We start from the raw sequence: 21,741 nt of genomic DNA, 5'->3' as shown, positions 1-21,741 counted from the left end.
AGACACGAAGCAAAGGATCATCTGTTTGTTTCATTATCTAGACCTGCAGGCTGCTTGCAAGAGCTGCCACGGGGCCCTCAGAAACAGAAATGCCACAGTAGTGACACAAGAGCAGATGACTGCTATTATATATGACAGGGAGTTCTCAGAAATGGAAGCAAACGCATCTATTGGTGCCCCCCCTGTGAAGGAGTGAGGTTCAGCAGGCTCTCAGACCTGCTACCCTGACAAACCTAGAGGTGCTTTTCCAACAAACCACCTATAGAGTTTGAAGGAAAAAAAATCAAAAGAATTATGTCACTGCAGTAACTGTGCCAAGGTACCAGAAAGTTAAACTTTCTATAAATTGAACAACAACAAAAAAACTAATGCAAAAGGAAAGAAGAGGTGAAATCATTAAGCATTTCATGCTATGCAGCCTTCAGTCTTTCTGATGCTAGTGACTGCATGAGTTGCAGACACTCACCCAAGCATGCCCTACATAGACTTACATTTACATCAGACCCCTACTGAAACTCAACCACTTCCATGGGGAACACCCACAGCAACTGCTTCTTCACTCTCTACTGGAAGAGGTGCATGCCAACATCCTCACCTACAAGAGAGAAAGAGATGGCTCCTGAGGACACCCACTTGCCTGGAAAAGAGGAAAAAAAATATTTCTGCTCAGGCAGAATCAAGTTTGTTCAAAACTTTGTTTCAAAATCACACTTAAGGAAAAAAAAAAAAAAAAAAGCAAGAGCCACATCAGGTAAATTAATGCCTTGTAGCCCATATAAGTGAGGATGCAGTGAGTGCTCGCCGCAGCCCTACCTGCCCCTGCCAACTGCAAAGCACGTCCTGCATCCTGCCCTGCTACCCTCAGCCAGGGGCTAAACAGGGCAGATGGTGCAATGTGCACAGAGCAAAACTCGGTGTGAGCAGCAGAAGGGGTCACTTAAAATTAAAGAAAAGGGACTTTTACTCTGTTCCGCTGGACAGAAATCAAATGCAACAGTATGAAGACAAAGCAGAATCTGAATTCCCATTATTTACATAGTATTTCTCAAGCACAGAAATTTCAAGGGAAAAGCCTAAAATCATTCAAAAGGAAAGGGACTGTCAGAATGCTCTGGGTTAGCATTTCACTGAGCTGCTCCCTAAAGATCCGGCACTGGCTGGCTGGCTCAGGGAACCAGGAAACAATCAGCCCTAACCCTTGTGAGCCATACCTCCACATGCACACACAGTGCTGCACAGCCACTGCTGGGCCTGGCAGCAGCCTGGCTCCAGGCAATAAGCAAGGCAAATATGCACCATTTAAATCATAAAAAGATGATGACATTTCAATAATTATCTAACCAGGTTATAGAACTTTATAGTTGCATGACTAAAGAGACTTTTATTGATTTGGAAAACGTCAAAAACATTTAATACAGATGAAAAAAAACATATTGACGAGTTATTTTCCCTTTTCTCTCTCTCAGCTTAGAAAGGCATTGCCCCTATGGATCAAAAAGCCAGATAAATCTTGTTAAGTACCACGCTTTCCCTTTTGTCTAGTGCTCTCTCCACATTCCATCATTTCAGCCCTTTGAAATTCCTTTGTTCTGCCTGCAATCAGAGTTTCCAGGGGATAGCTGGCATTGGATCTAAAGGTAACCCCACACCACTGAAGTACTCCTGACAATTAATCATTTGGCAAATTCTTTCCTTCCCCATACCTTCATTCACCTCCAGTATTTTCAGAGAGCGTTTCGGTACGGTGCTAACGAGACCAAACTTTCCATGGTCTCACAACACCTCAGGGATTCATTTATGCACAGAAGTGGCTTCTGCAAATATCCCCCCAGTGCTCCCATCATCAGGTGGGACAGGAGTTTTTCTTACATCCACCCTTGCACCACATGCATCACCAAAGCCTGCCGTAGGAAAGGGCAAATTCAGCAGAGGAGAAAGCAAACAGCAGGGCTGCTTCCTCACACGTGCAGCCCCTTCACTGTGCCCACTCCTCATGGTTTCCCCTTTTGATATACATAAAATGGAACAAGGAGAAGAACCCCAATGAAACATTTTCATTTAAGCTCCCCGATAATCTGAAGCTTTACACTACCACACAGAGGGAGGAAAGAGCAGTGAAGAACAACCCTGGTTTATTTATTTTCATATGACCTTTAAGGGTCCCTTCCAACTCAAAGGATTCTGTGGCTCTCAGTGCAGCTCTCAGTGCCGCCTCTCCAGGGCCCTGGGAAGACGGAGGTTTCTTCCTAAACCTCTTCACGTGCCACACTCACGCAATCTGCATATGAGGAGAGAGAATTTCTTCCAACAATGGTATGCATTAATTTATCACATTTTCCCAAGATCCTTTATCAAGTTTCAGTTGTAGGTCAAATAATTTATGCTTTGGAAAGATAATCTCTACATTTAAAATTTATCGTTCCTTCAGAGGTTGGTTCTCATTAGTGCTCGTCATTTCCACTGCTCATGAAATACATCTCCACAAGCACAGCCATTCCCACTCAATATCAAGGATTCCTCCACGCTAACTCGATCTAACTGTTGCAATTATGAATCATCTGGCAGAGCCATAAGTTATGATCCTCAATGACCGCTAATGAAGGCTGTCTAGCAGTTAAAATATCAAAGCAGCATATATCAGCTCACTTTAGAGCGCAAGATAGACTTCCAGCGTTGCACTTCTCCTGTATTTATTATATACTGTAAATTACATCCCAGCTGCCTCCGGCACGGCCAGCCCCGCACCCCGAGTCAGACACCGGGTTTTAATAACCACTGCTGACAATCTTTTGATCGCTGGGGGCGAGGGGGGGTGTGCAGATGAAAGGCCCGGCCGCCTGCTGCAGGCAATCTGCTCAGTCAAAACAAAGGGAACTTCAGAGGGAGACAGAGATGCATCAGGTGTTAATCCCAAATGAACAGGGAGGGGTGCTGCTGATGGACTTCAGGCTAAAACCAGGGAGAGCCAGGGAACGCTCACCCAGGACACACCGAGCAGAGAAAGGTGCTAATAGCCAGGCAAGGAACGCTTTGATTTGGAAACTCAAAGCTCTGGAAAGCCTTTATAGGATCCTTCTACATTTCTTTAAACCGATCGTGCAACTACCTGATTTTTCAAATATGCTGCGTGGAACTCAGCTCTGGCATAGAGAACAAGTTCTCTAATTCAGAAATGGCCTTGTGATAATCTGCTAGAGGAAGATGCAAAATAAATTTGCAAGGCTTTGAAAAAAGTGGACAAAACATTGAAAAGAATGGGAAAAACCACCAACGTGGAGCAGAGTTGATCTGCATCTACCAAAGGTCATCTCCTCTAACTTGGGCCCGATTGACAGCTTATTAATAATGCTAGTTTTGTCATAAATCCAAAGTTCTCACTACCTGCCCTCAGACATTTAATAAAGCATGTGTTTGGTAGGAAAAGTTTAGGCACGATGGCACAACAAAGAAAACCTGGTTTGGAGGCTACAGAAAAAAAAAAAACTACTGCTGCTCTCTCCTTACTGTTCAATTTCTTCACAGGGAAATAAAGAGAGCGGGCCCTGGGGAATTGTCAGCCTTCTGCTGTTTTTCTTTTCTTCAGTAATCCAAGTGTCTAACCATCATTTTCTCTTCATCAGAATCATAGAATGGCTTGGGTTGGAAGGAACCTCAAGGATCATCAAGTTCCAAACCCCCTGCCACAGGGATTAGCTTAAACCTTGCTTTACTTTCTTCTGCTGCTTCAGTCCTTTTAAGAGATTTCTCTGTAGATTTCTTCAGAAACCACAACAGCTCTGAAATGAATACAGCAAGTAACATCACATCGCTTCAAATCCCTTCTAACAGCCACAGGAAGCAAAGAGTTTACTTGGGGTCTTACACTCCAATGTGAAACATTCTTACTTCCACAGTCAAAAATCTTGCAATAAACATCCCTCAGATGGAGAAACTTTGAATCAAGAATATTTACAAAGCTCACATAAACAAAAGAAGATGCAAGTGGAAAAGCCCAGTGCTCACAGGGACAGCCAGACCCAACCACACAAACCTCCCAGGTGCCAAATGAAAGCTGTTTGATGGGGCTGGGGGGCAACAGGGGAAAGAAGGGTTGAGTTAATACTCGAAACTTGTTTCAGACACCGTGTCTCATGCACATAAAATAATTGTTGGTGCTCGACAGCCCTGAAACAAAATGTGGAGTTGATAAGCAGAAGGCTCCTCTTCACTCTAGAAACTGGCAGCACGTCTACAGCCACCCTCCTCCTCTCGACAGCACAGGTGTTGGGATAACCAGTTCCTCGTGGGTGTTTTTCTGCCTTTAAAAATGAATTACATTTTCAACTGAGCAAGCAAGCTAACACAGCCAATCTGTCTTGGGAGAAGAACAAGGTGTTGGATTCCTGACAACCAGTGCTATGCATTCTTTCATAAAATTTTATTCCAAGTATAATAAGAAAAAAAACCCACCCCAACTTACTTCTTCCTACTCCTTGCATCTAGATTATGGACCTTAAATATCAGTTCAGAAAACTGCAGATACACAACAAACATCAGTTTGCTGACTGAACACTGGACTACAAGAGCATTATTATGACTCTGATGGATTACATTCCTCCTTGGCCATCAGGTTAAAACCTGCTCACTGGACACAGATCAATTTGCCTGGTTTCTCCCTTGACTCCAGGTACTCTGATTGACCCATTTGTGTAAGAACAATTGTAACAGTGTTGGCTTCAGACCATAACTACAGCTATCCATGGCATCACCTACATGCAGTGGAGCAGGATTTCAGAGCATTGCTGTATTTATACAACAAAATGCCAGGATAGCTGAGGTGGGAAGGAACCTCTGGAGGTGATCTGGTCCAGCATGACAGCCTGGAGCCAGCACTGCACAAACCTGCATGCATCCATTATGGATACCCCAGCAGGACCCCCTCCATACTCCCTCACAGAACTTGAGAAATGTACAAAATGACTATGAAGTATAACAAAAATAAAGAGCGTTTTCAGCAGGAGTGGAAGTGCCTTAACCAGCACCACGTGATTTTACAACAAAAATATACTATATCCACTCTGGCTAACTTTCTTTGGAAGAGATGGCAGTAATTGTTTATTTCAGTAAGCTTATTAATTTTCTAGCATTCATTAAGCTGCTGTGTAAGCAGTGGTCTATCAAGTCATTACAGAATAGTAAAATATCAAAGACCACAATTATCCCTCTGTCAGTGCAGAGACAGAAAGTGGATTAAAGACAGGATAGAAATCCACTCTAGTTTGGTTTTGGTCTAGTGCCCATCTTAGCACCCAAATGCTCATGGCAGTTAATACAGAAGATGATACTCAGGGTCCATGAGCTGGCAGCTAACTCAAATCCATTGTTTCTCCATTTTTTAACGCTGAACTCGTTCTTCCCACCCACTGATGCTGCACTTCTATGGGATCACAGCTGTCAGGAGAGGCTGACACCAAAAGCCAAAGGCAGCCATCAGATCAGACCTTGAAGGGACAGGGATGTGAACTGTCCCCACATTTGTTCTCTCATTCTGAGAAACCAGGTTCTTGTTTTTGGCTGTCCAGCTTCAGCTCAGACATCCACCCCAGCCTGCTTCCTTTCCAAGGCGCTATCAGTCAAATCCAACCACATCATTTTATCTCTCAGTTACTAAATTCAAACCATTTTAAACATCCTGCTTTCATCTTTATAGCTCTCTCCCACTTTTTAACCATGCTGCAGTTACAGAAGAATGTACTTGACATATAAAACGCGCGTGTGATTCTTTTAACATTTTAATGCCATGTATTGTGCTGTAAACATCTCTTCATGTTTTATCTCTTTTCCCATAAATCAGAGGCTAGTATCTTAGAAGTCTCAAAAGTGACATGTTTTCTCCACAATATAAATGTAAGGCTCTACTCCTTGAAACTTGAGTCAGATTTCAAAAATCATCAAAAAAAGAACAACCCAGAGCTAAGAAACGGCAGCAGATTATCAGCTAACTTAATATTCTTCTCTCCCACTCCATTTCAATGACAGCAGAAGCATAATACACAAAAATACACAGGATGAGGTAAGCGTTCACCAGGCTGTCACAAAACCAACGTCCTGATTGCTCTTTGTTGTCACTTCTGTGGAACAACGTTGAAGTGAAATACCCTCTTCTACATCTATACCAGTACGTACCTGAAAGAGTCAGGAAAGCAGATATTTTTTAAAAAGTGAAAGCTAGGAATAATTATTTGTTTTACTCATGATTAACACGCAGCATTTACTAGATTAAATCCCAAAACATAATTCCATTTCCTTACTATAACTGCAATAAAGTCTGGTCTCTTATAATGGGATTTTCTAGTGCGTTTGCCTGACTCCGTGGGGTTGGAATGAAAATGTGTCTCAAGCTATTCCTTGGTAAATAAATTAGTATTTTATTTCTTAAATTAAAACCACTGTATTATATAAATACCAGTGCTTTCAAAAAGAAAGAACACCAATAGGGAACACCTGTCCAAAATAATTTCCAGTTGCTTCTATGCTGGAAAAAAGAAAGATTGCCATTAAAAAAAAAAAAAAAAAAGAAGGAAGAGGAGGAAAGCAGTTTGAGCAGGTGGGACTGAAACGTGGTGACATGTTGTAGTACAACAGCGAAGGGCTGAAGGATATAACACAGTGTTGTGTGATGTGGAAGAAAACTGGGGACCACTGGATTAGCATGCCACTAAAATGCTAGATGAGGTGAGACGTACAGCTCTGAAGTATTGTGATGGAGAGAAGTGAGGCAGAGGCAGAACTGCTGGGAGAGGACAAGAGAAACAAAACACCATCTTTCCCTCAGCACCTCCAGCAGGAATCAACTCCCACATCAGCTCCGTGCTCAAGACCCAACACTGATTCCAGGATAACCAAAGGATCCTCTGATATGCACCCAGACCACCAGAATGCATCGCAGCTTCTGCAAGCCTGTTTCACCCACTGTCCAATATGACTTACTGCAGGGTGCTCCTCTTGGAATTTTGTAAACAAAGCTCTGGAGTGACTTCATGTAGAACACACACCGTGCTTTCTGCTAACGCAAGCCCAAGATCAAGTACTTTTTATCTGTATTTTCCAGGATAATTTGAAATAATTCTTTCCCTATCATTTGTAAAATAAAACTAAATTTCTAAAATAGATATCCAGTGTCACACAAGTGTCATAAAAACACATTACCTCTGCTTGCATCAGAAACTACAGCCAGAAGTAATGGCTTGTGAAAGGAACTTGTACGTAAACGCATGCCTTTGGTTGATAACTACCCCAACCAGACTTCTATTATTCTCCATTGTTACAGTGCCACCAACTCCCACCACTTCTTATTAGGACAGTGAAGGCGGGTTAAGGAGCTGCATTCCAGCTTTTATGGTTAGACAAGAAAAGCGTTTAAGGAATGGCACACAGCAACCCCAAATCAAGAGGGAAGTGATAATTGAAAGATTATTTTAGAGTATTTCCTTTAAAAAAAAAAAAACAAAAAAAAAACCCACAAACCATGATTTCTTGCTCTCTGTGCAGCCCCCCTTCCCCCCCAGCAGTCCCCATGCATCCAACTCCAGCTCAGCCTGCAGGGCAGCCCCAGCTCCCATCACACCGCACCGATGTGGTGGAGAGAAAGCAAAAAGCAAAACAAAGCCCAGAACTGGAACGTTCATAAGTTTGGAACTGCGCATCCACGATGGAATCTCTATTGCATTTCCACAGGATCAAGTTCTTCACATCCTGTCCTAAATCACGGGCAGGAATCTGACATAATCAACGCGCTGCCTTCCCACGGCATATTTGGGGACTGTAAATTGTGAATGCAGATTTATCAGGGAAATGAGGGGTGGGAAAGACGAGTTGCCCTTAAAGATGCACAGATTTATAGCAGTGAGGGAAGCGGAAAGACGGTTATCATATAAAGAGGTCCTTGAGGGACAGCGAGGAGCGGCGAGGGAAACATGAGTCATGAGCTGCCAGGGAAGGGGATGTGAGCTGGGAGCAATGGACAGAGCAAAGTAGCAATAAAAGGAAGTTCCAAGTCAAACGTGCTCCTTCCCAGAGGTCAAGACACATACCCCAGCTTACAGTATTTACTGAAAATTAAATTCCCGGCCCATTCAGACACAAACAGCACCAATAGCAACGTCAGGAAAGGGAAAATCATCGACTGAAAGGATCTATTGATAGACAAGGTCATAAACCACAGCTGCTTTCTTTTGCTTTGTTACCAACTCTGCTTTGTTTTCCTTAGTAAGAGTAGCTGCCTTCAAGGCCTGCCTAAAGAGCCAAGACTAAAAAAGGCAAGGGTGCAAATTTAAAACACTCAGCCCCAATTGTGCAAAAGTTTTACACTTCAAGAGGTTGCAATAAGCCTCCCTGCACAGAGCACACAGTTGACCTCACAATGAGATGGCACTGAATAAGTAGCAAATTATGGACCCAGCCACAAAACTATCACACTTCCACCTTTCCTTTCCCATCCCAAACTCCATATTACAGAATGGGCTTCCTGATACAAATAATGTCAAGAGTTTGAAAAGCAAGAGGTTAAAAAGGCAAAACAACATCAGGCAACATATGGAAGCCAAAGAGAAGGAACACCAATTTTCTGTGCATGAATATTGTCTGCAGGAAGATGCATCTGAATCTCAAGAATGACACATTACACAAGAGCGTCTGAACAATAAATGATTCCCTTTTGAGTCCAGCAGTATCCAGGTCAAAAGGGAATGTAAATATGATAGTGAATATGACAGTAAATATTTCAAAAGATTGACAGGCTCAAAACAAATCTTTAAACATTGAAAAACCTGCAGAAAGGGAGAAAACGTATCTCTGAAATTATACCAAAGCACTTCAGCGTATAACAGCTTTTCTGTCCAGATCACCCTGTATGAAACATGCACGAATGCATCCTTCATAAAGCACAGTGCAACAGTCTTAAAATCATTTTTTAAGGGTACTTAGGTGTTTTCATCTAAATATTTCCAGGGCAGTACAAAAATGCAGCACCTCTCCTATTTTGCAGAATGAACAGACACAAGGCTGGTGGCCCTCCCTAATTCTAAACTCTGACAAGCAGCACCACCTGCGCTTATCTGAGTCAGAACAAGAGGTGTATTACAAGAGCAACCCTAAAGAGCACACAGGTGCCTTCACCTGAAATGTTATGAGGTTTAAGCATCAATGAGGCTAACCCATGAGGGGCGTCTGCAGAAGGCAGCTCATAGCAAAGGCTCCACACTCTGCTCCAGCACAGGAGTCCAGCACTCAAGCCCCCACACGACTGCAGAACCCACAAAGCGCTAGCAAAGGTGTCACTGACAAATATGGCCTGCAAAAGAAATGTAACTCCACTCTGCACTAGTTCACTAGTTCACCTTTCCTCTGGGGCTTCGGAGGAGCATAACAGCAACTCTGCTTCCCAGCTGGGCTGCAGAAGAGCTGAGAGATGCCACACATGAAAGGAAGCCAAGCAGTGACAGCTACAACACCTGCAGCATAACACAGCTACCCAAGGCTGAGACTTTCAATGTGTTTTAGAGATGCACAGGAGACACCCAGATTCCAAGCTATAATTCAATTTTCTGAACACAGGCACAAACCCCACCAACATCTCACTCAATGAACAAGCAGCTCCGAGCCTTCCTTCAGACAGATCCCACAAGGTCATGCAATGCAGCATCCAAGCCCATCAGTCTGGAGCCCTGTTGGCTATTCCGATACTCCAATTACACCATTCTTCCTGTGTCATTTGCAGTGATCCATGCACGGTATTATCAAGATAAACATTGTTATTGGGAGGCTTAAAACCTCATCAACTCAATTCTGAATAAACACACCGTGCCTAGCAACTCCACTTGAATTCACAGACACGTCGCCCTTTCGTGGTGTCAGTTTTAACAGCCCAGGGCTGGGGCTGCAGCTGAAGGCACAGCACACCCTGCCATTCACTCCCACCAGGCAGCGTTCCCAAAGCTGGGACACAGCAGCTCACAGAGGGGCCGAGGCACTGACCTGATTGATGGAGTTGGCAGCGCAGGAAGCCAGGCCAGTTCCCAGAGAGGCGAGCAGGAAACAAGGCAGGTCAAACGGGACAGGGGCCATGGCAAAGCCAGCAGACGTCGTGCTTACCACCAGAGCTGCAACACAAGCAAGAGCATGGTTCAGGGCATCAACAAGAAACCATCTCCTTTACGCACACCACTACTGTTAAGGTGTTTATGTCCTGAAAGAATCCCAGCGCAGATTCACTTTTTGCTTGTTTTTGGATCGAAGCAGCTCCAAGAACAAAGCACTGTGAACACCAATGCTGCTTAGCTAAGGCAAAGATGGGAGGAAGAACATTCAGCAATGACATGAGAAACCCAGACCCATAAGCATATAATTAGAAGTGAGAATAAAACCACTGTTCTTTTTGTTGTATGGATTGATATAGGATTGCATTGCCTCATATAACACACGAGGTATGTTTCTTCCCAGTAGCCCACCTACCATTGCAAAGTCTAACAGTAAGGAAAACTGCAAGCTGAGATGCATTTTATATCAAATTATAGAAGTCTGTTAAGCAGAGCACAAAACCAAAAAGTGTACAGGGAAATGTAAACAACACCTGGTGCACTCAGTAACCTCGCTGCGTGAGCATTTGCTCTGCTGTTTCCATGGGACATGCCCACCTCAGACACAAGGTACAACCACATCACCACACAGAGTTAGCAACACTTAAAGAAGTCCAAATTCCAGTGGATTAACAGAAATCCAGATCAGTTTTGTCATCCAAAATTATAACTTCAGCATAACTGCAAAAAACATCTTTAAAGTTACCCAGGTTTCAGTCCTAATACTGCAATCACCTAAATAATAGGTCATACAAAACTTGCATTTGGCAAGAAATGCTACAAAATGAAAAACTTCTTGTACTATAAAAGCCAGCACTTACTGAATTCCTTGCTTATGACCTCAAAACTTACAATCAAAAATTAATGCAGTTATTAAACAAAGCAGTTAAAAAACATTTTGCTTGTAACTATGTTCCAGTCCTCAAATTAAAGGTATGCATTAAGGAATCCAAACGTTCTCATCTTCCCAATTCTTACAAAGCCTCCTATTTATCCATAGTTAAGTGACAAATAAATAACCTTTGCTGACTGAAAATGCTGGGATTACTGCTGAGTAGTGTTACTTGAGATGAAAACGTAAATGACACGGCAGGGATCTGTCAGCAGGATGTACATGCAAAGCACTGCTTCCCAGAACTGTGCCTACATAAGAATATTAGGATTTAATCATAAAGCGACACTGAAGATGACTTGCTGCTCATCAAAACTTTCCTCCAACTATTAAAATCCATCAGCAGTCGAATATTATGATAATAATGTATCTAATATTGGTATAAACACGACTTAGCCTCGTGACGGACTCACAGGATGGCTGTTACACAAGCTGTCTGCAAGTGCAAGGCTTACAAGAAGCAAAGCCCATGGCTTTGCCTCCCCACACCTGGCTCTCCCCTCTGCTCCTTTCAGCTGCTCCTAAGCCACCACGAACCTGTGATGAAGCCTCATCCCTCTGAGCAGCTGTGAAATCACAGAAGAGCCTGTAATCCCCAGGCAGACTAACAGACATACAGGACTGTTGCTTCTGAGTGCTGCACCCCAATTCTTCAGGAGCCAGAGGAACAGCATCCTGCTTCCACAGCTTCTAAACTCCCATCCTTCATAGCAGAGAATACAAGAAAATATTAAACTCATTGGTTTACAACCAATTTTAAAAAAATACACCCAAAAGAGAAGAGTAAAACAGTGGCATTTGTATTGCTAAGAGTGATTGCATTCATCTTTTGGCATAATAAATCACCCTTCCACTTCTAGACAAGAATTTAATTAAAACTTATCTTGCAGAGCACTTTACACCAATTTATTATGGGAAAACACCAACTCATTTACTGAAGAGGAAAGGTGGAGCAGATTGGCAAACAGTCAGTGTAACATTTCCATACACTGACCTCACAGAGATCCTCACACAGCACAGCTACAGTGCTAATTAAAGTCCCAATTGATTTCTCCAGATTAATTTCAGCCCGTCATTTCAGAGCAACGTATCGGGATCCTGTTACAAAGAGGCTGCAGCACATCTTCACACACAGGTACTTTGGCTGGCCAGGGCTGTGCTCTGCACACAAGACTTGCTGCTTGTCTCATCGCCCTGCAGTTTGAATGCAACACATTGAAAGCAAATAAGAAAACGTCCCTTTGCATGGAGAAGTTTATTTTCCTTTACTGTAGAAGCAATAATTTACTCTTCTACTTTCTTGGTGAAGGAAAAGTATATTTAACTGAGATCACATCAAGGGAATGAGGTCATTGACTGTTTGTTTTTTAATCTCTGTTAGTTTAGTGCTTTAGGGACCAAATTAACTTCACCTTATTATAGAATAGCTGAAATCGATCCTTTCAAGATTTGTTGATGAGAGCTGGCATTATCTTCAAAAAGAAGCCAGGATTTAAACTTATGATCTCAACCTAAACCTAACTTTACATCTTTTAAACATCTTCACCAGCAATTAACAAGGCACGTTTGTCTACAACTTCAATTTAAATGAAAACAAAAATGCTAATGCACTGGTGCAAAAAAAAAAAAAAAGTGAATAATGGTGTTTCCAGCAATAACACATTCAAAAGGTCTACAGTGCACTGTATTCCTTGCATTCCTTTTCAGTTTCATTGCAGTGTAATCTGCCTTTATAACTCTGTATTTATAGCACGCAAATCACTGCACTGTATTTTGTTTACCTCCTATTAAAAAGTAGCCAAGCCAAAATAAATGGGTAAGAAAACCAAAGCAAACCAATTCAGCTTTAGATTTCCCTTCTGTCCCTGCACTGATGACACACCAGCACACATGGAAGAACAAAAGCAAAAGGATTTCTATTTTAAGACACAGTTCCCTCGTTCTATCACAAGAGTTTAGGTACTCCTATAAGGGACACTGCCTGTAAGGGAGCACCTCTCAAGAGCTGGTGGAATTCCTCAAGTGTCACACACTGCTTTCAGGGAAGCTAAAGGCAGAAGGAGGCCCATCTATGTTTTGTTGCAGACCATAGCCCACACACTACAGACAGCCCAACTCTTGAGGCAAACAAATTTGGGACACTCATTTGAAACAAATCATCTCGTATAAAATTCGGCTGCAATACCACAATGCAAACAGCAATCAGCTCTCACTGTTGAGCAACTTTAAAATGCATGGAAAAACTGCAATAATAGTTTATTTTTCTTTCTTTAGTTTTCTTGGTAGTAACTGCCGGTAAAATACCACTATCAAGCTTTGTTTCTTTGATAGGATAATAGTTACTGCTTTAATAACCAGAGAATGAGAACTACTGTGACAGGACTGTAAGATACATTTAGGACCAAAAACAGACTTCTAACAATCAATACAAGGAACACTGATAAATCTTTCTCAATGTTTCTGGCTGTATTAAAACCACAATTTAAAGAATTTTGCCCTCAGTTGAAGCAGAAACATTCTGGAACTCTACTAAAGCAAATGGATGATTTATTTTATTTTTTTTTTTTTTGCTGGGGCAGCTGCAAGCAGACTTTCAGCCCATGCACACACAGACACCTTATTTAGTCATCAATGCTCCAGCACTTGGCAGCCCAGCAACTCAGCTGAGAAGCTCAGAATCATTATGCAAAGCTGGATAACCATCATCTTCATTTTGCAGATAGGTGACGGATGCAGGGATGAAGCAGGGTGTCAACGAGCACAGCGCCAGGCAGGAGCACACATCCCCATTCCTCATTTCCACTTCAGTGTGTCTGTGCCGGAGGATCACTACTACTATACAGACAGATCCATACATAAGCAATGCATCTAATAAGCTCTGGTTGTTTCCTAGTAAATAAAATAGGATTGTTCTCTTAAAAACGGATGTAAAAAAGGATTGAGAACAAGAGCACAGATTCTTCCAACTCTCTTTTCACAAGGAATTCTGGCCCCTGATTTGGGAACATCCAGATCTTCCTTCCTGAGGAAGGAGCTACCAATGATTAGATAGCAGCAGAACAACCCATAAATCTCTGCCTTAAAAACAAACACCAAACAAATCCGTGGGCTTCCTCGGAGCACTGATTCCACCAGCCCTCGAGTCAGCCCATAGCACACACAGCACCCAGGCAATGACAAAGCACAACAGGTTCCATTCTGATCTGAGGTAAACCCTGGAACGACTCTATTAAAGATGACAAATGACTCCAGAATTACCAAGGTATGAGCACCCCAAGGCTTGCCTTTTTGAACTCTCTCCTGAGGTATAGATCATCGTTCTTGTGTAACATGAATAGGATCATGGGTTGAACTCTCTGAGACAACCAAACATCTCACATCCTCAGTCAGAGCAACGCAGCAAAACAAATTTTAGAGAGTCTCTAGATTCCTTGGTGTTTGCAGAAATAGTAACATACTTAAATGGAAGCAAAAGAGGGCTTCTGTTAGATCCGCCAAGAAGCTTTTCAGCAGAAAGGACAGGGACAAAGCTGGTTATTATCCAGCCCTGGGTGGTTTTTAGAACAGAGCAACATGAAGTCAGGAACGATACACCTGAAGTTGGTCCTGCCCTGGGAAATACTAGCTTAAGTGGCCTCCTGAAGTCATTCAGAGGCCTCTGTACTCACGGATGCTGGGCACACAGAACCAAAGCAAGCAACCCAGCCCAGAAGCCAGTCAGCGAGATATGAAACAAGGCTTCTGTAATCAGAATAGAAGTGTTCATCATATGTTAACAGATTAACTGTTAACGTGTATTTTGGGGAAAAAAACTACCAAGTTTCTAAAATGGCTTTGAAGAGTTAGGAAATAGAAGAGCTTTGCAATGCGATACTATAAAATCTGAAAACGTTAGGAGGAAGGACTCTGGGTAAAAAGCAAGCCGTTAATCCATAAATGTGTATAACAGCCACTAGATGCAAATGTACGTGTTTTAGGAGGTGAAATGTTCACTGTATATTAAAATACGGGATAAAGGTAATTAAACAACTGAAACATAGGAGTATTAGGCTGTATTTACCAAGAACTGCAGGTTGGTATCACAGTAGCCACATGAGAAGCAAGAGCCAGGACTCAACAATCCCAGGCACAGCCCAAAAGAAGCTAAAGACAGCCCCACAATGAGCTTGCAATGTAGATAAAAACACCACAGCTGTTCAGAAACCAGCAATTTCGTTTACAACTGACTGATGATACACACCCTCTCCTCAGAGCTGCACTACACAACATGCTGTAATGCCAACCAGTCCTCATCACCAGGAGAGCAAAGTGCAAGGCAGCCCTTAGTGCAGGAGCAACAACGAGGTTCACAAGGCACAGCTCACTAAGGAGGGCACTCCATGCTCTGTGCCTTTGTCACACTTCCCCCACATTCAAAATTGAAGTTTAGCTTCCCTGCACAGCTCACTTCAGCTTTCATCTGCAACCCACAGGGGAAAACACTACATGAAGTTTAAGGGGATGAGAGAGCCTGAAATTCTTAACGTGTTCACATTATGAATGATTAGAATTACTGCAGTGCCACATTTCTTTCTACTTTTCTCAGCTCCACGTGAACTTTGTGATAAAGCTGAAAACAATTACATTTATAATTCTGAACACTTATCAGGCAGATGCATTCACTTCTCAGTGCCAGGATGGTAAGAGACAGCTGTTAAGCCAGCAGAGAATGCAAGGATGGGAGAGGATGGAAACCAAACCCAAGAAGGTAGATTACACAACAAGTAATTAAAAGTCCCCTAATCATTTCTTACGGCAAAGGAATACAAACAAAAAAAATCTTCCTCTGTTGGGAAGGCAGTTCCTAATGGCAGAGTCCTATGAACTATAGTTTACATGAGGCAGGAGGGTATGGTAATAACTAAGCTCATTTCCTTTCAAAGGTGAATTACAGTTCAGAACACAAACAAACACGATCTTTACTTCAGCAGCGGGAAAAGATGGGGGCACAAGGAAGTCCCATTTCAGCATGATGCAGTTTGCTTTTTTTGTTATTTCATACTCTAAAGAGTATAAATAAAGAGCCCGCCAAAAACAACACACGGGATATGAGATCTATCAGAGCTCCATGGCGAAGGGAACTGGGTTGTGTGCCATTTGCAAAAATAAAAGTGACCTCAGAGAATCTATTTTCTTCTTTAATAAAAGGAATAAATAAACCAAAGACCGCTGCCACCAGACTCTGCACGGAACATGGATCTGCCCACATGATAACACAACTCAGATAAAGAACTAAAACCATTTCTAGCTTCACACGTTACACCCAATATTGTTCCTTCTTGCCTCCCACGCTATCCTACAACCCAAAGGACCAACAGAACTCTTCTCCTACAAACCCCTCTTCATTCAAATTCATTTCATGCTCCCCAATTTCTATGAAGTCTCCCTGCAAATACACAAAGATCACAGCATAAAGAGAGATTAACTTTTTCTTCTATCTTTATACCTTCTTCACAGCTGCAAAGCTCATCCCCTCAGCTCCCTCACACATCTGAAGACAACAGATTTTCACCAAATGAAATTCTGTAACCTTCAGCTTCCCCAGCTTTCCACACTTTAACACCACACCACACTTTAACTTAGACCAGCATTCTGTTTCCTGCAACGTTGTCTTCAGCATTTAAACAAGAACTACTAGAATCTGTACTGAAGTTTGGTAGCAACAGTGAGGTTACATAAAGAGTCCAGAAAAAAAGATATTCTTTCATCTAAGGGCAGTTGTTGAAACTCCAGCTCTGAGAAGCACCCCTGTGACAAAGAGCTTCCCCCTAAGGAATAGCAGCAAGTTTAAGAATGTATGTTTTAAGCATTTAAAACAAGAGCTGATTTTTCATCTCCTCCTAAGCCCCCATATAAATCAAATGCTCTATCACAGAATTCTACCTTTTTATTCTGGATTATTGAGGATCAATTTTTTTTTTTTATTAAATTTAATCCTACTTCAATAACTAGCACAGGCTTCAAGCTCACATAAAACAGTCACTTGAACAAAATCACCACATTGAAAAGATGCCAAGAGCTAATTGTTCATGAAGCACTTATGTATTATCTGTGGTAAGCACTACAAAAACAAAACACTGCTAAAAATTTAACAGCCCAGTAGGGAGAAGACAGACCAGTATCACACCGTAACACGATGGAAAGTACAGCAATGACAGCAAAACAGCAAGGCCCCAGGCTGCAGCAAGTGGGGACTTGCTCAAATGCAGCAGCTGTGGGCACAGAAATAAAAGAAAGAAGCTGCTTACCCTTGGAAGGCCTCGGGTACAGAGAGATCTCCAACAAGACCCCCTTACCTGCATTGTTAACCATTAAATGAGGTCTGGGAAAGGCTGCATCCTGGTTCCACCCCTTCCAGTCACTCAGCTGCATTGCACACACCTGAGCTCCCTTGGGTTGGCCCTGCCTTCCCCCCAGGTGCTCAATCACTGCTTCAAGCTGTGACTTAGGATTTCCACTTAGACATGCAGAAAGAAGAGGCAATAATTTTGACTGCACATCACAAAGCTGTTGCAAAACCTGAAGTGCAATAATCCTGAGAATTGATGAATGTGTCAGTAGGAGTTTTGTATGCCTAAATCTGAAATCACCAAGGCTATTAATAAAGTTTAGTGAAGTCCAAAAGGTGAGATGTCTCACCAACACTGAGAACTAGAAGGCTTCCTCAGCAGAGGAAAATTTAAATAGCCATTGTACACTGTGTGTGATCAGTACAATTTCACCATGGGAAACAAAGAGTGAAAACACAGCAGAACAAAAACGTTCAGAAAGTAAACTGAATTCAGGATTTTTGTTATAACAAACCGTTATGGCAAAGAATAACAGCTTTATTATCAAGAATCTATTTCATTCTCTGGAAACAGCACCACAGTAGGGACTTAACAATATTTCTGTTCTTGGCCCTGATAGAGACAAAATGTAAGGCTTTGGTCAGATCATTACCTTCCCCTACATACAACACTGGCACTTTGCAAAGAAATCATTTATAGCTATTGTGTATTGCTGTTGGAATAAATAGACGTAGCTAGGCTACAAGGCAATTGCTAGAACTGCTGCTTTGAAGGTACAATTCCATTATGGACTACACAGGTAAGTTTTGCATTATTTCAGAAAACATACCTGATCACACCCAAATGTTTTCCTTTATAAACTATAAAATTATTCAAATTGTCTTTTCTTCGTACTGTTAATATGACATGATGCCATAAATATTTAGCTGTACTAAAACAGAAGGTAAGTGAAAAGAACAGAAGGATGGTAAACTTAAGAAAAGAATCACAGAATCACAGAACTGTAGGGGTTGGAAGGGACCTCCAGAGATCATCGAGTCCAACCCCCTGCCAAAGCAGGTTCCCTACAGCAGGTTGCACAGGTCGGCATCCAGGCAGGTCTGGAACATCTCCAGAGAAGGAGACTCCACCACGTCCCTGGGCAGCCTGTTCCAGAAGCCTTATCTCAATGCAGTGCTATAAAATCACTTCCTAATCCAGTATTACCTTATTTTCTTTTTTTAATCAACATTCACCTATGATCCCAAAAAGCTAGCTGATGATATAATGCAAGCCCCTCCTCAATGTAAATAAATTGAATGGGCAAAGAAATACTTGCTCTAAATTATTTTTCCCTGCACACATTTGATGGGATTCAGGTACTTTGTGTCATCCAAGTGGAAATTACCACAGAAAAACATACACAGTACCATTAACATGGCAGAGAACTCCAAATACCGAAGAGGATGGACAGAAGTGAAAAAATAACCAGTAGTACCTGTTAGCTTAATTTTGGACAAACGTGCCAGAATTCCTGGCAGATCATCCAGCCGTAGCTTCATTTCTCTCCATTGCCTTTCTTCTTTGGATTCTGCTGTTAGTGGCGTGGCTGGGTCTCCAATTTCTGCAGCTGCCTTAATTTCTCTCAACTCAGACAAAGGTTGATGAACAGGTGAAACTGGCGTAATCTGGTGTATGACCTTTCTTTCTTGATCCAGTTGACTCTCACGGAATGGAGACACAACTGAATCTGACTTCGGTTTCGCTCGCTGGCTGAGGTCTTTGTTGTACTGTGTTACATACTAGACAGAATGATAAATTTTAACATGATTAATTAAGATATTTTTGTCAACTTCACGTTGTTATCATCACCGATATTACTGCTACATTAGTCTTCCTGATGATTATTACTTCCTATGATGACATGACTGAGATAGCCTGAATTTCACACCTATTTTGTGGACAGAAAAAAAGTTCCTTAGGTTGGACAACATACAAAAAAGGCATCTTTCCATTTCCCAACTATCTCAATGACATTTACTTAACCTCGAAGAACTGCTTCTAAACAAACTCCCTTTTTCCTTCTGCTTTCAACAGCAAATTTTTCTTAATGCATTTTTAAAACCATCAGAGATTTATGAATGATTAATTCAGGTATATGCAAAGAGGTACACGTAGGTTTGTTATAACCCCAGCCCCCCAAAATAAGTACTCAACTTTCTACATCTTTATAAGAAATGAATGATTGTCTTAACAGAATTTTAACAAATAAGAAATTAATTCAATTTCTCTGCTCATCCCTCGTGAGGCCCCATCTGCAGTACTGTGTCCAGGTCTTGGGGCCCCCAGTACAGGAAAGACAGAGAGCTGTTGGAGAGGGTCCAAAGGAGAGCCACAAAGATGATCAGAGGGTTGGAGCACCTCCCCTATGAGGACAGGCTGAGGGAGCTGGGCTTGTTCAGCCTGGAGAGGAGAAGGCTGCGGGGTGACCTCATTGCAGCCTGCAGTACCTAAAGGGAGCGTACAAACAGTCAACTCTTTGAAAGGGTAGATAACAGCAGGACAAGGGGAAATGGTTTGAAGTTGAAGGAGGGAAGATTTAGGTTGGATGTCAGGGGGAAGTTCTTTCCTATGAGAGTGGTAAGATGCTCGAACAGCTGCCCAGAGAGGCTGTGGATGCTGTATCCTTGGAGGCGTTCAAGGCCAGGTTGGATGGGGAGCTGGGCAGCCTGGTCTAGTATAAAATGTGGAGGTTGGTGGACCTGCCTGTGGCAGGCGGTGTGGAGATTGATGATCCTTGAGGTTCCTTCTGACCCAAGCCCATTCTATGATACTATGATATTTAAAGAATAAGAAATATGGGATAAATACATTCCATGACTTACCATTCGTCTGAGAAAGTTAAAGTACTGAAATGTAATCAGTCTGTCACTAGGTGCTCGGCACAGGTGCACAAACTGGCATGGGACTTGCCGGATTCCTGCTTTCTTCAAGTGCCAGACAAATATCCCTACTGAAAGAAATGAAGAGAACATTAAGTTTCAGTTTCTCCTCTTACCTTTAACTCAGCTTGCAGCATGTCACTCGATGGGACACTGCACCACAAGAAATGGGAACCAGGCCACTGGGACAGGAGAGACGTATGTGAGGAGTCCCGACAGGTGAGCTAGAAGCACAGGCCATGGGGCTTTACTTTCAAGTTTACCCACCCCACCCCAACACGTACTGCTAAACTTGTCTTCCTCCTCTTGCACTCCACAACCATCTCAAATACGAGCAGCGTTAAAAGAAAGCAGCAGGCACAAGGCAGGACGCTGACAACGAGACCTGTGCCCTGTACGTTAGTAGCCTGCGTTTAACTTCACAGAGATGAGAACGGGCTCACACAGGAACGCTACGCAGTGACACGACCCCGAAGGGCAGAATCAGCCCCGGCCGCTCCGCACTGAGACACCTCACAGGAGCCGGGACAGCCGGGGAGCACACACCGACCAACTGCCCCCGAGCCACCACATCACCGGCCCCAGCTCTGCCCTCCCCGAGGTACCTGCCAGCGCCTGGGGCGGGCTGCAGCAGCGGGCAGCACTCATGACCGCGCGCTGCTCCCGCCGCCCTCTCCTCTCACCGCCTGGGCGCCGCCATGTTGCCCGCTCTGACCTCTAAATGACTTCCGGGTCGGCACTTCCGGTGTGTGTGGGGGGGGGGATCGTGTCATACGTGGAAAAAGAACGACCAGAGTGAGGTGCAGTAAAAATAAAGGTGAATCGCAGCTGGGCTGCTGAGCGCGTTCTTGTTCACAACATCACCCAAGTGTTTAAAACGGACATCCAAAACACGCTGGTATTCAGCTGCTGAAGACGTTTGGGGGAGTTGAAATCAGCTGCGTGTTGCAGGAGGTCACGTTTCAGGGGGTGCTGCTCCCCAGCGCAGTCTGCTTTGCCTTGCCTTGTAGCAGAGCTGATCCTTGCTGGATCCGCTGAGCAGACTCAGCTTGCTGACCTCAAGAGGAAAACACTCATTTTGCTTTTTGAGCCCCCCAGGGCAGGTCTGACTGGCTGAAAGCTGGTGCAAGGCACGCGGAAGCATCGTCTGCTGCAGTCTGACCAGAAAGAGAGGAGAACAGCTCGGACTGCTCAAGCTGTAAAGCATAATCGCACCCCCAGACAGCTTTAAAATGTTTTCTCTTAAGAGTTCAAGCTCAGGGGATGTGGGCAATAAGTCACTGAAATGTTTAAGAAAATGGTTCTCAATATTTTAACATGGAAATCTGCCTCAGAACTGTCTTCCCCCCAGGCTTTCATTTCTTTATAGTGTTTAAATTCATGCAAAAGTCATCTTAAATCATTATTAGGAAGATAAAATGAAAACACTCACTCTAATTCACCAAGAATATCCTACTTGGAAGCATTTATTTCCACTTCTAATC

The 21,741-nt window shown here is 42.9% G+C and overlaps 1 protein-coding gene across 2 annotated transcripts in view; it reads right to left on the bottom strand.

Moving 5' to 3' along the window:
* LOC122186829 (protoheme IX farnesyltransferase, mitochondrial) overlaps positions 1-20,962 on the bottom strand; it is a 94,490-nt gene extending 73,528 nt beyond the window's left edge. Inside the window, exons 1-4 of one of the 2 annotated variants that reach the window (XM_042883780.1) lie at positions 20,863-20,962; positions 20,201-20,328; positions 18,814-19,117; positions 10,015-10,139 (exon numbers count right to left, since the gene is read on the bottom strand). In XM_042883780.1, the coding sequence (XP_042739714.1) occupies positions 10,015-10,139; positions 18,814-19,117; positions 20,201-20,328; positions 20,863-20,905 (600 nt within the window). In that variant the 5' untranslated portion in view covers positions 20,906-20,962. The remainder of the gene's footprint in view (positions 1-10,014; positions 10,140-18,813; positions 19,118-20,200; positions 20,329-20,862) is intronic. The other variant, XM_042883781.1, reaches the window with a different exon arrangement.
* Positions 20,963-21,741: the final 779 nt, after the last annotated feature.

This window comes from Lagopus leucura, unplaced genomic scaffold, assembly GCF_019238085.1.
Source record: "Lagopus leucura isolate 7727_CA_CO unplaced genomic scaffold, USGS_WTPT01 Super-Scaffold_100040, whole genome shotgun sequence".
In the NCBI taxonomy this organism is placed as follows: Eukaryota; Metazoa; Chordata; class Aves; order Galliformes; family Phasianidae; genus Lagopus; species Lagopus leucura.
Note: the sequence above shows the minus strand (reverse complement) of the source record. Positions and strands in the feature narration are given on the sequence as shown.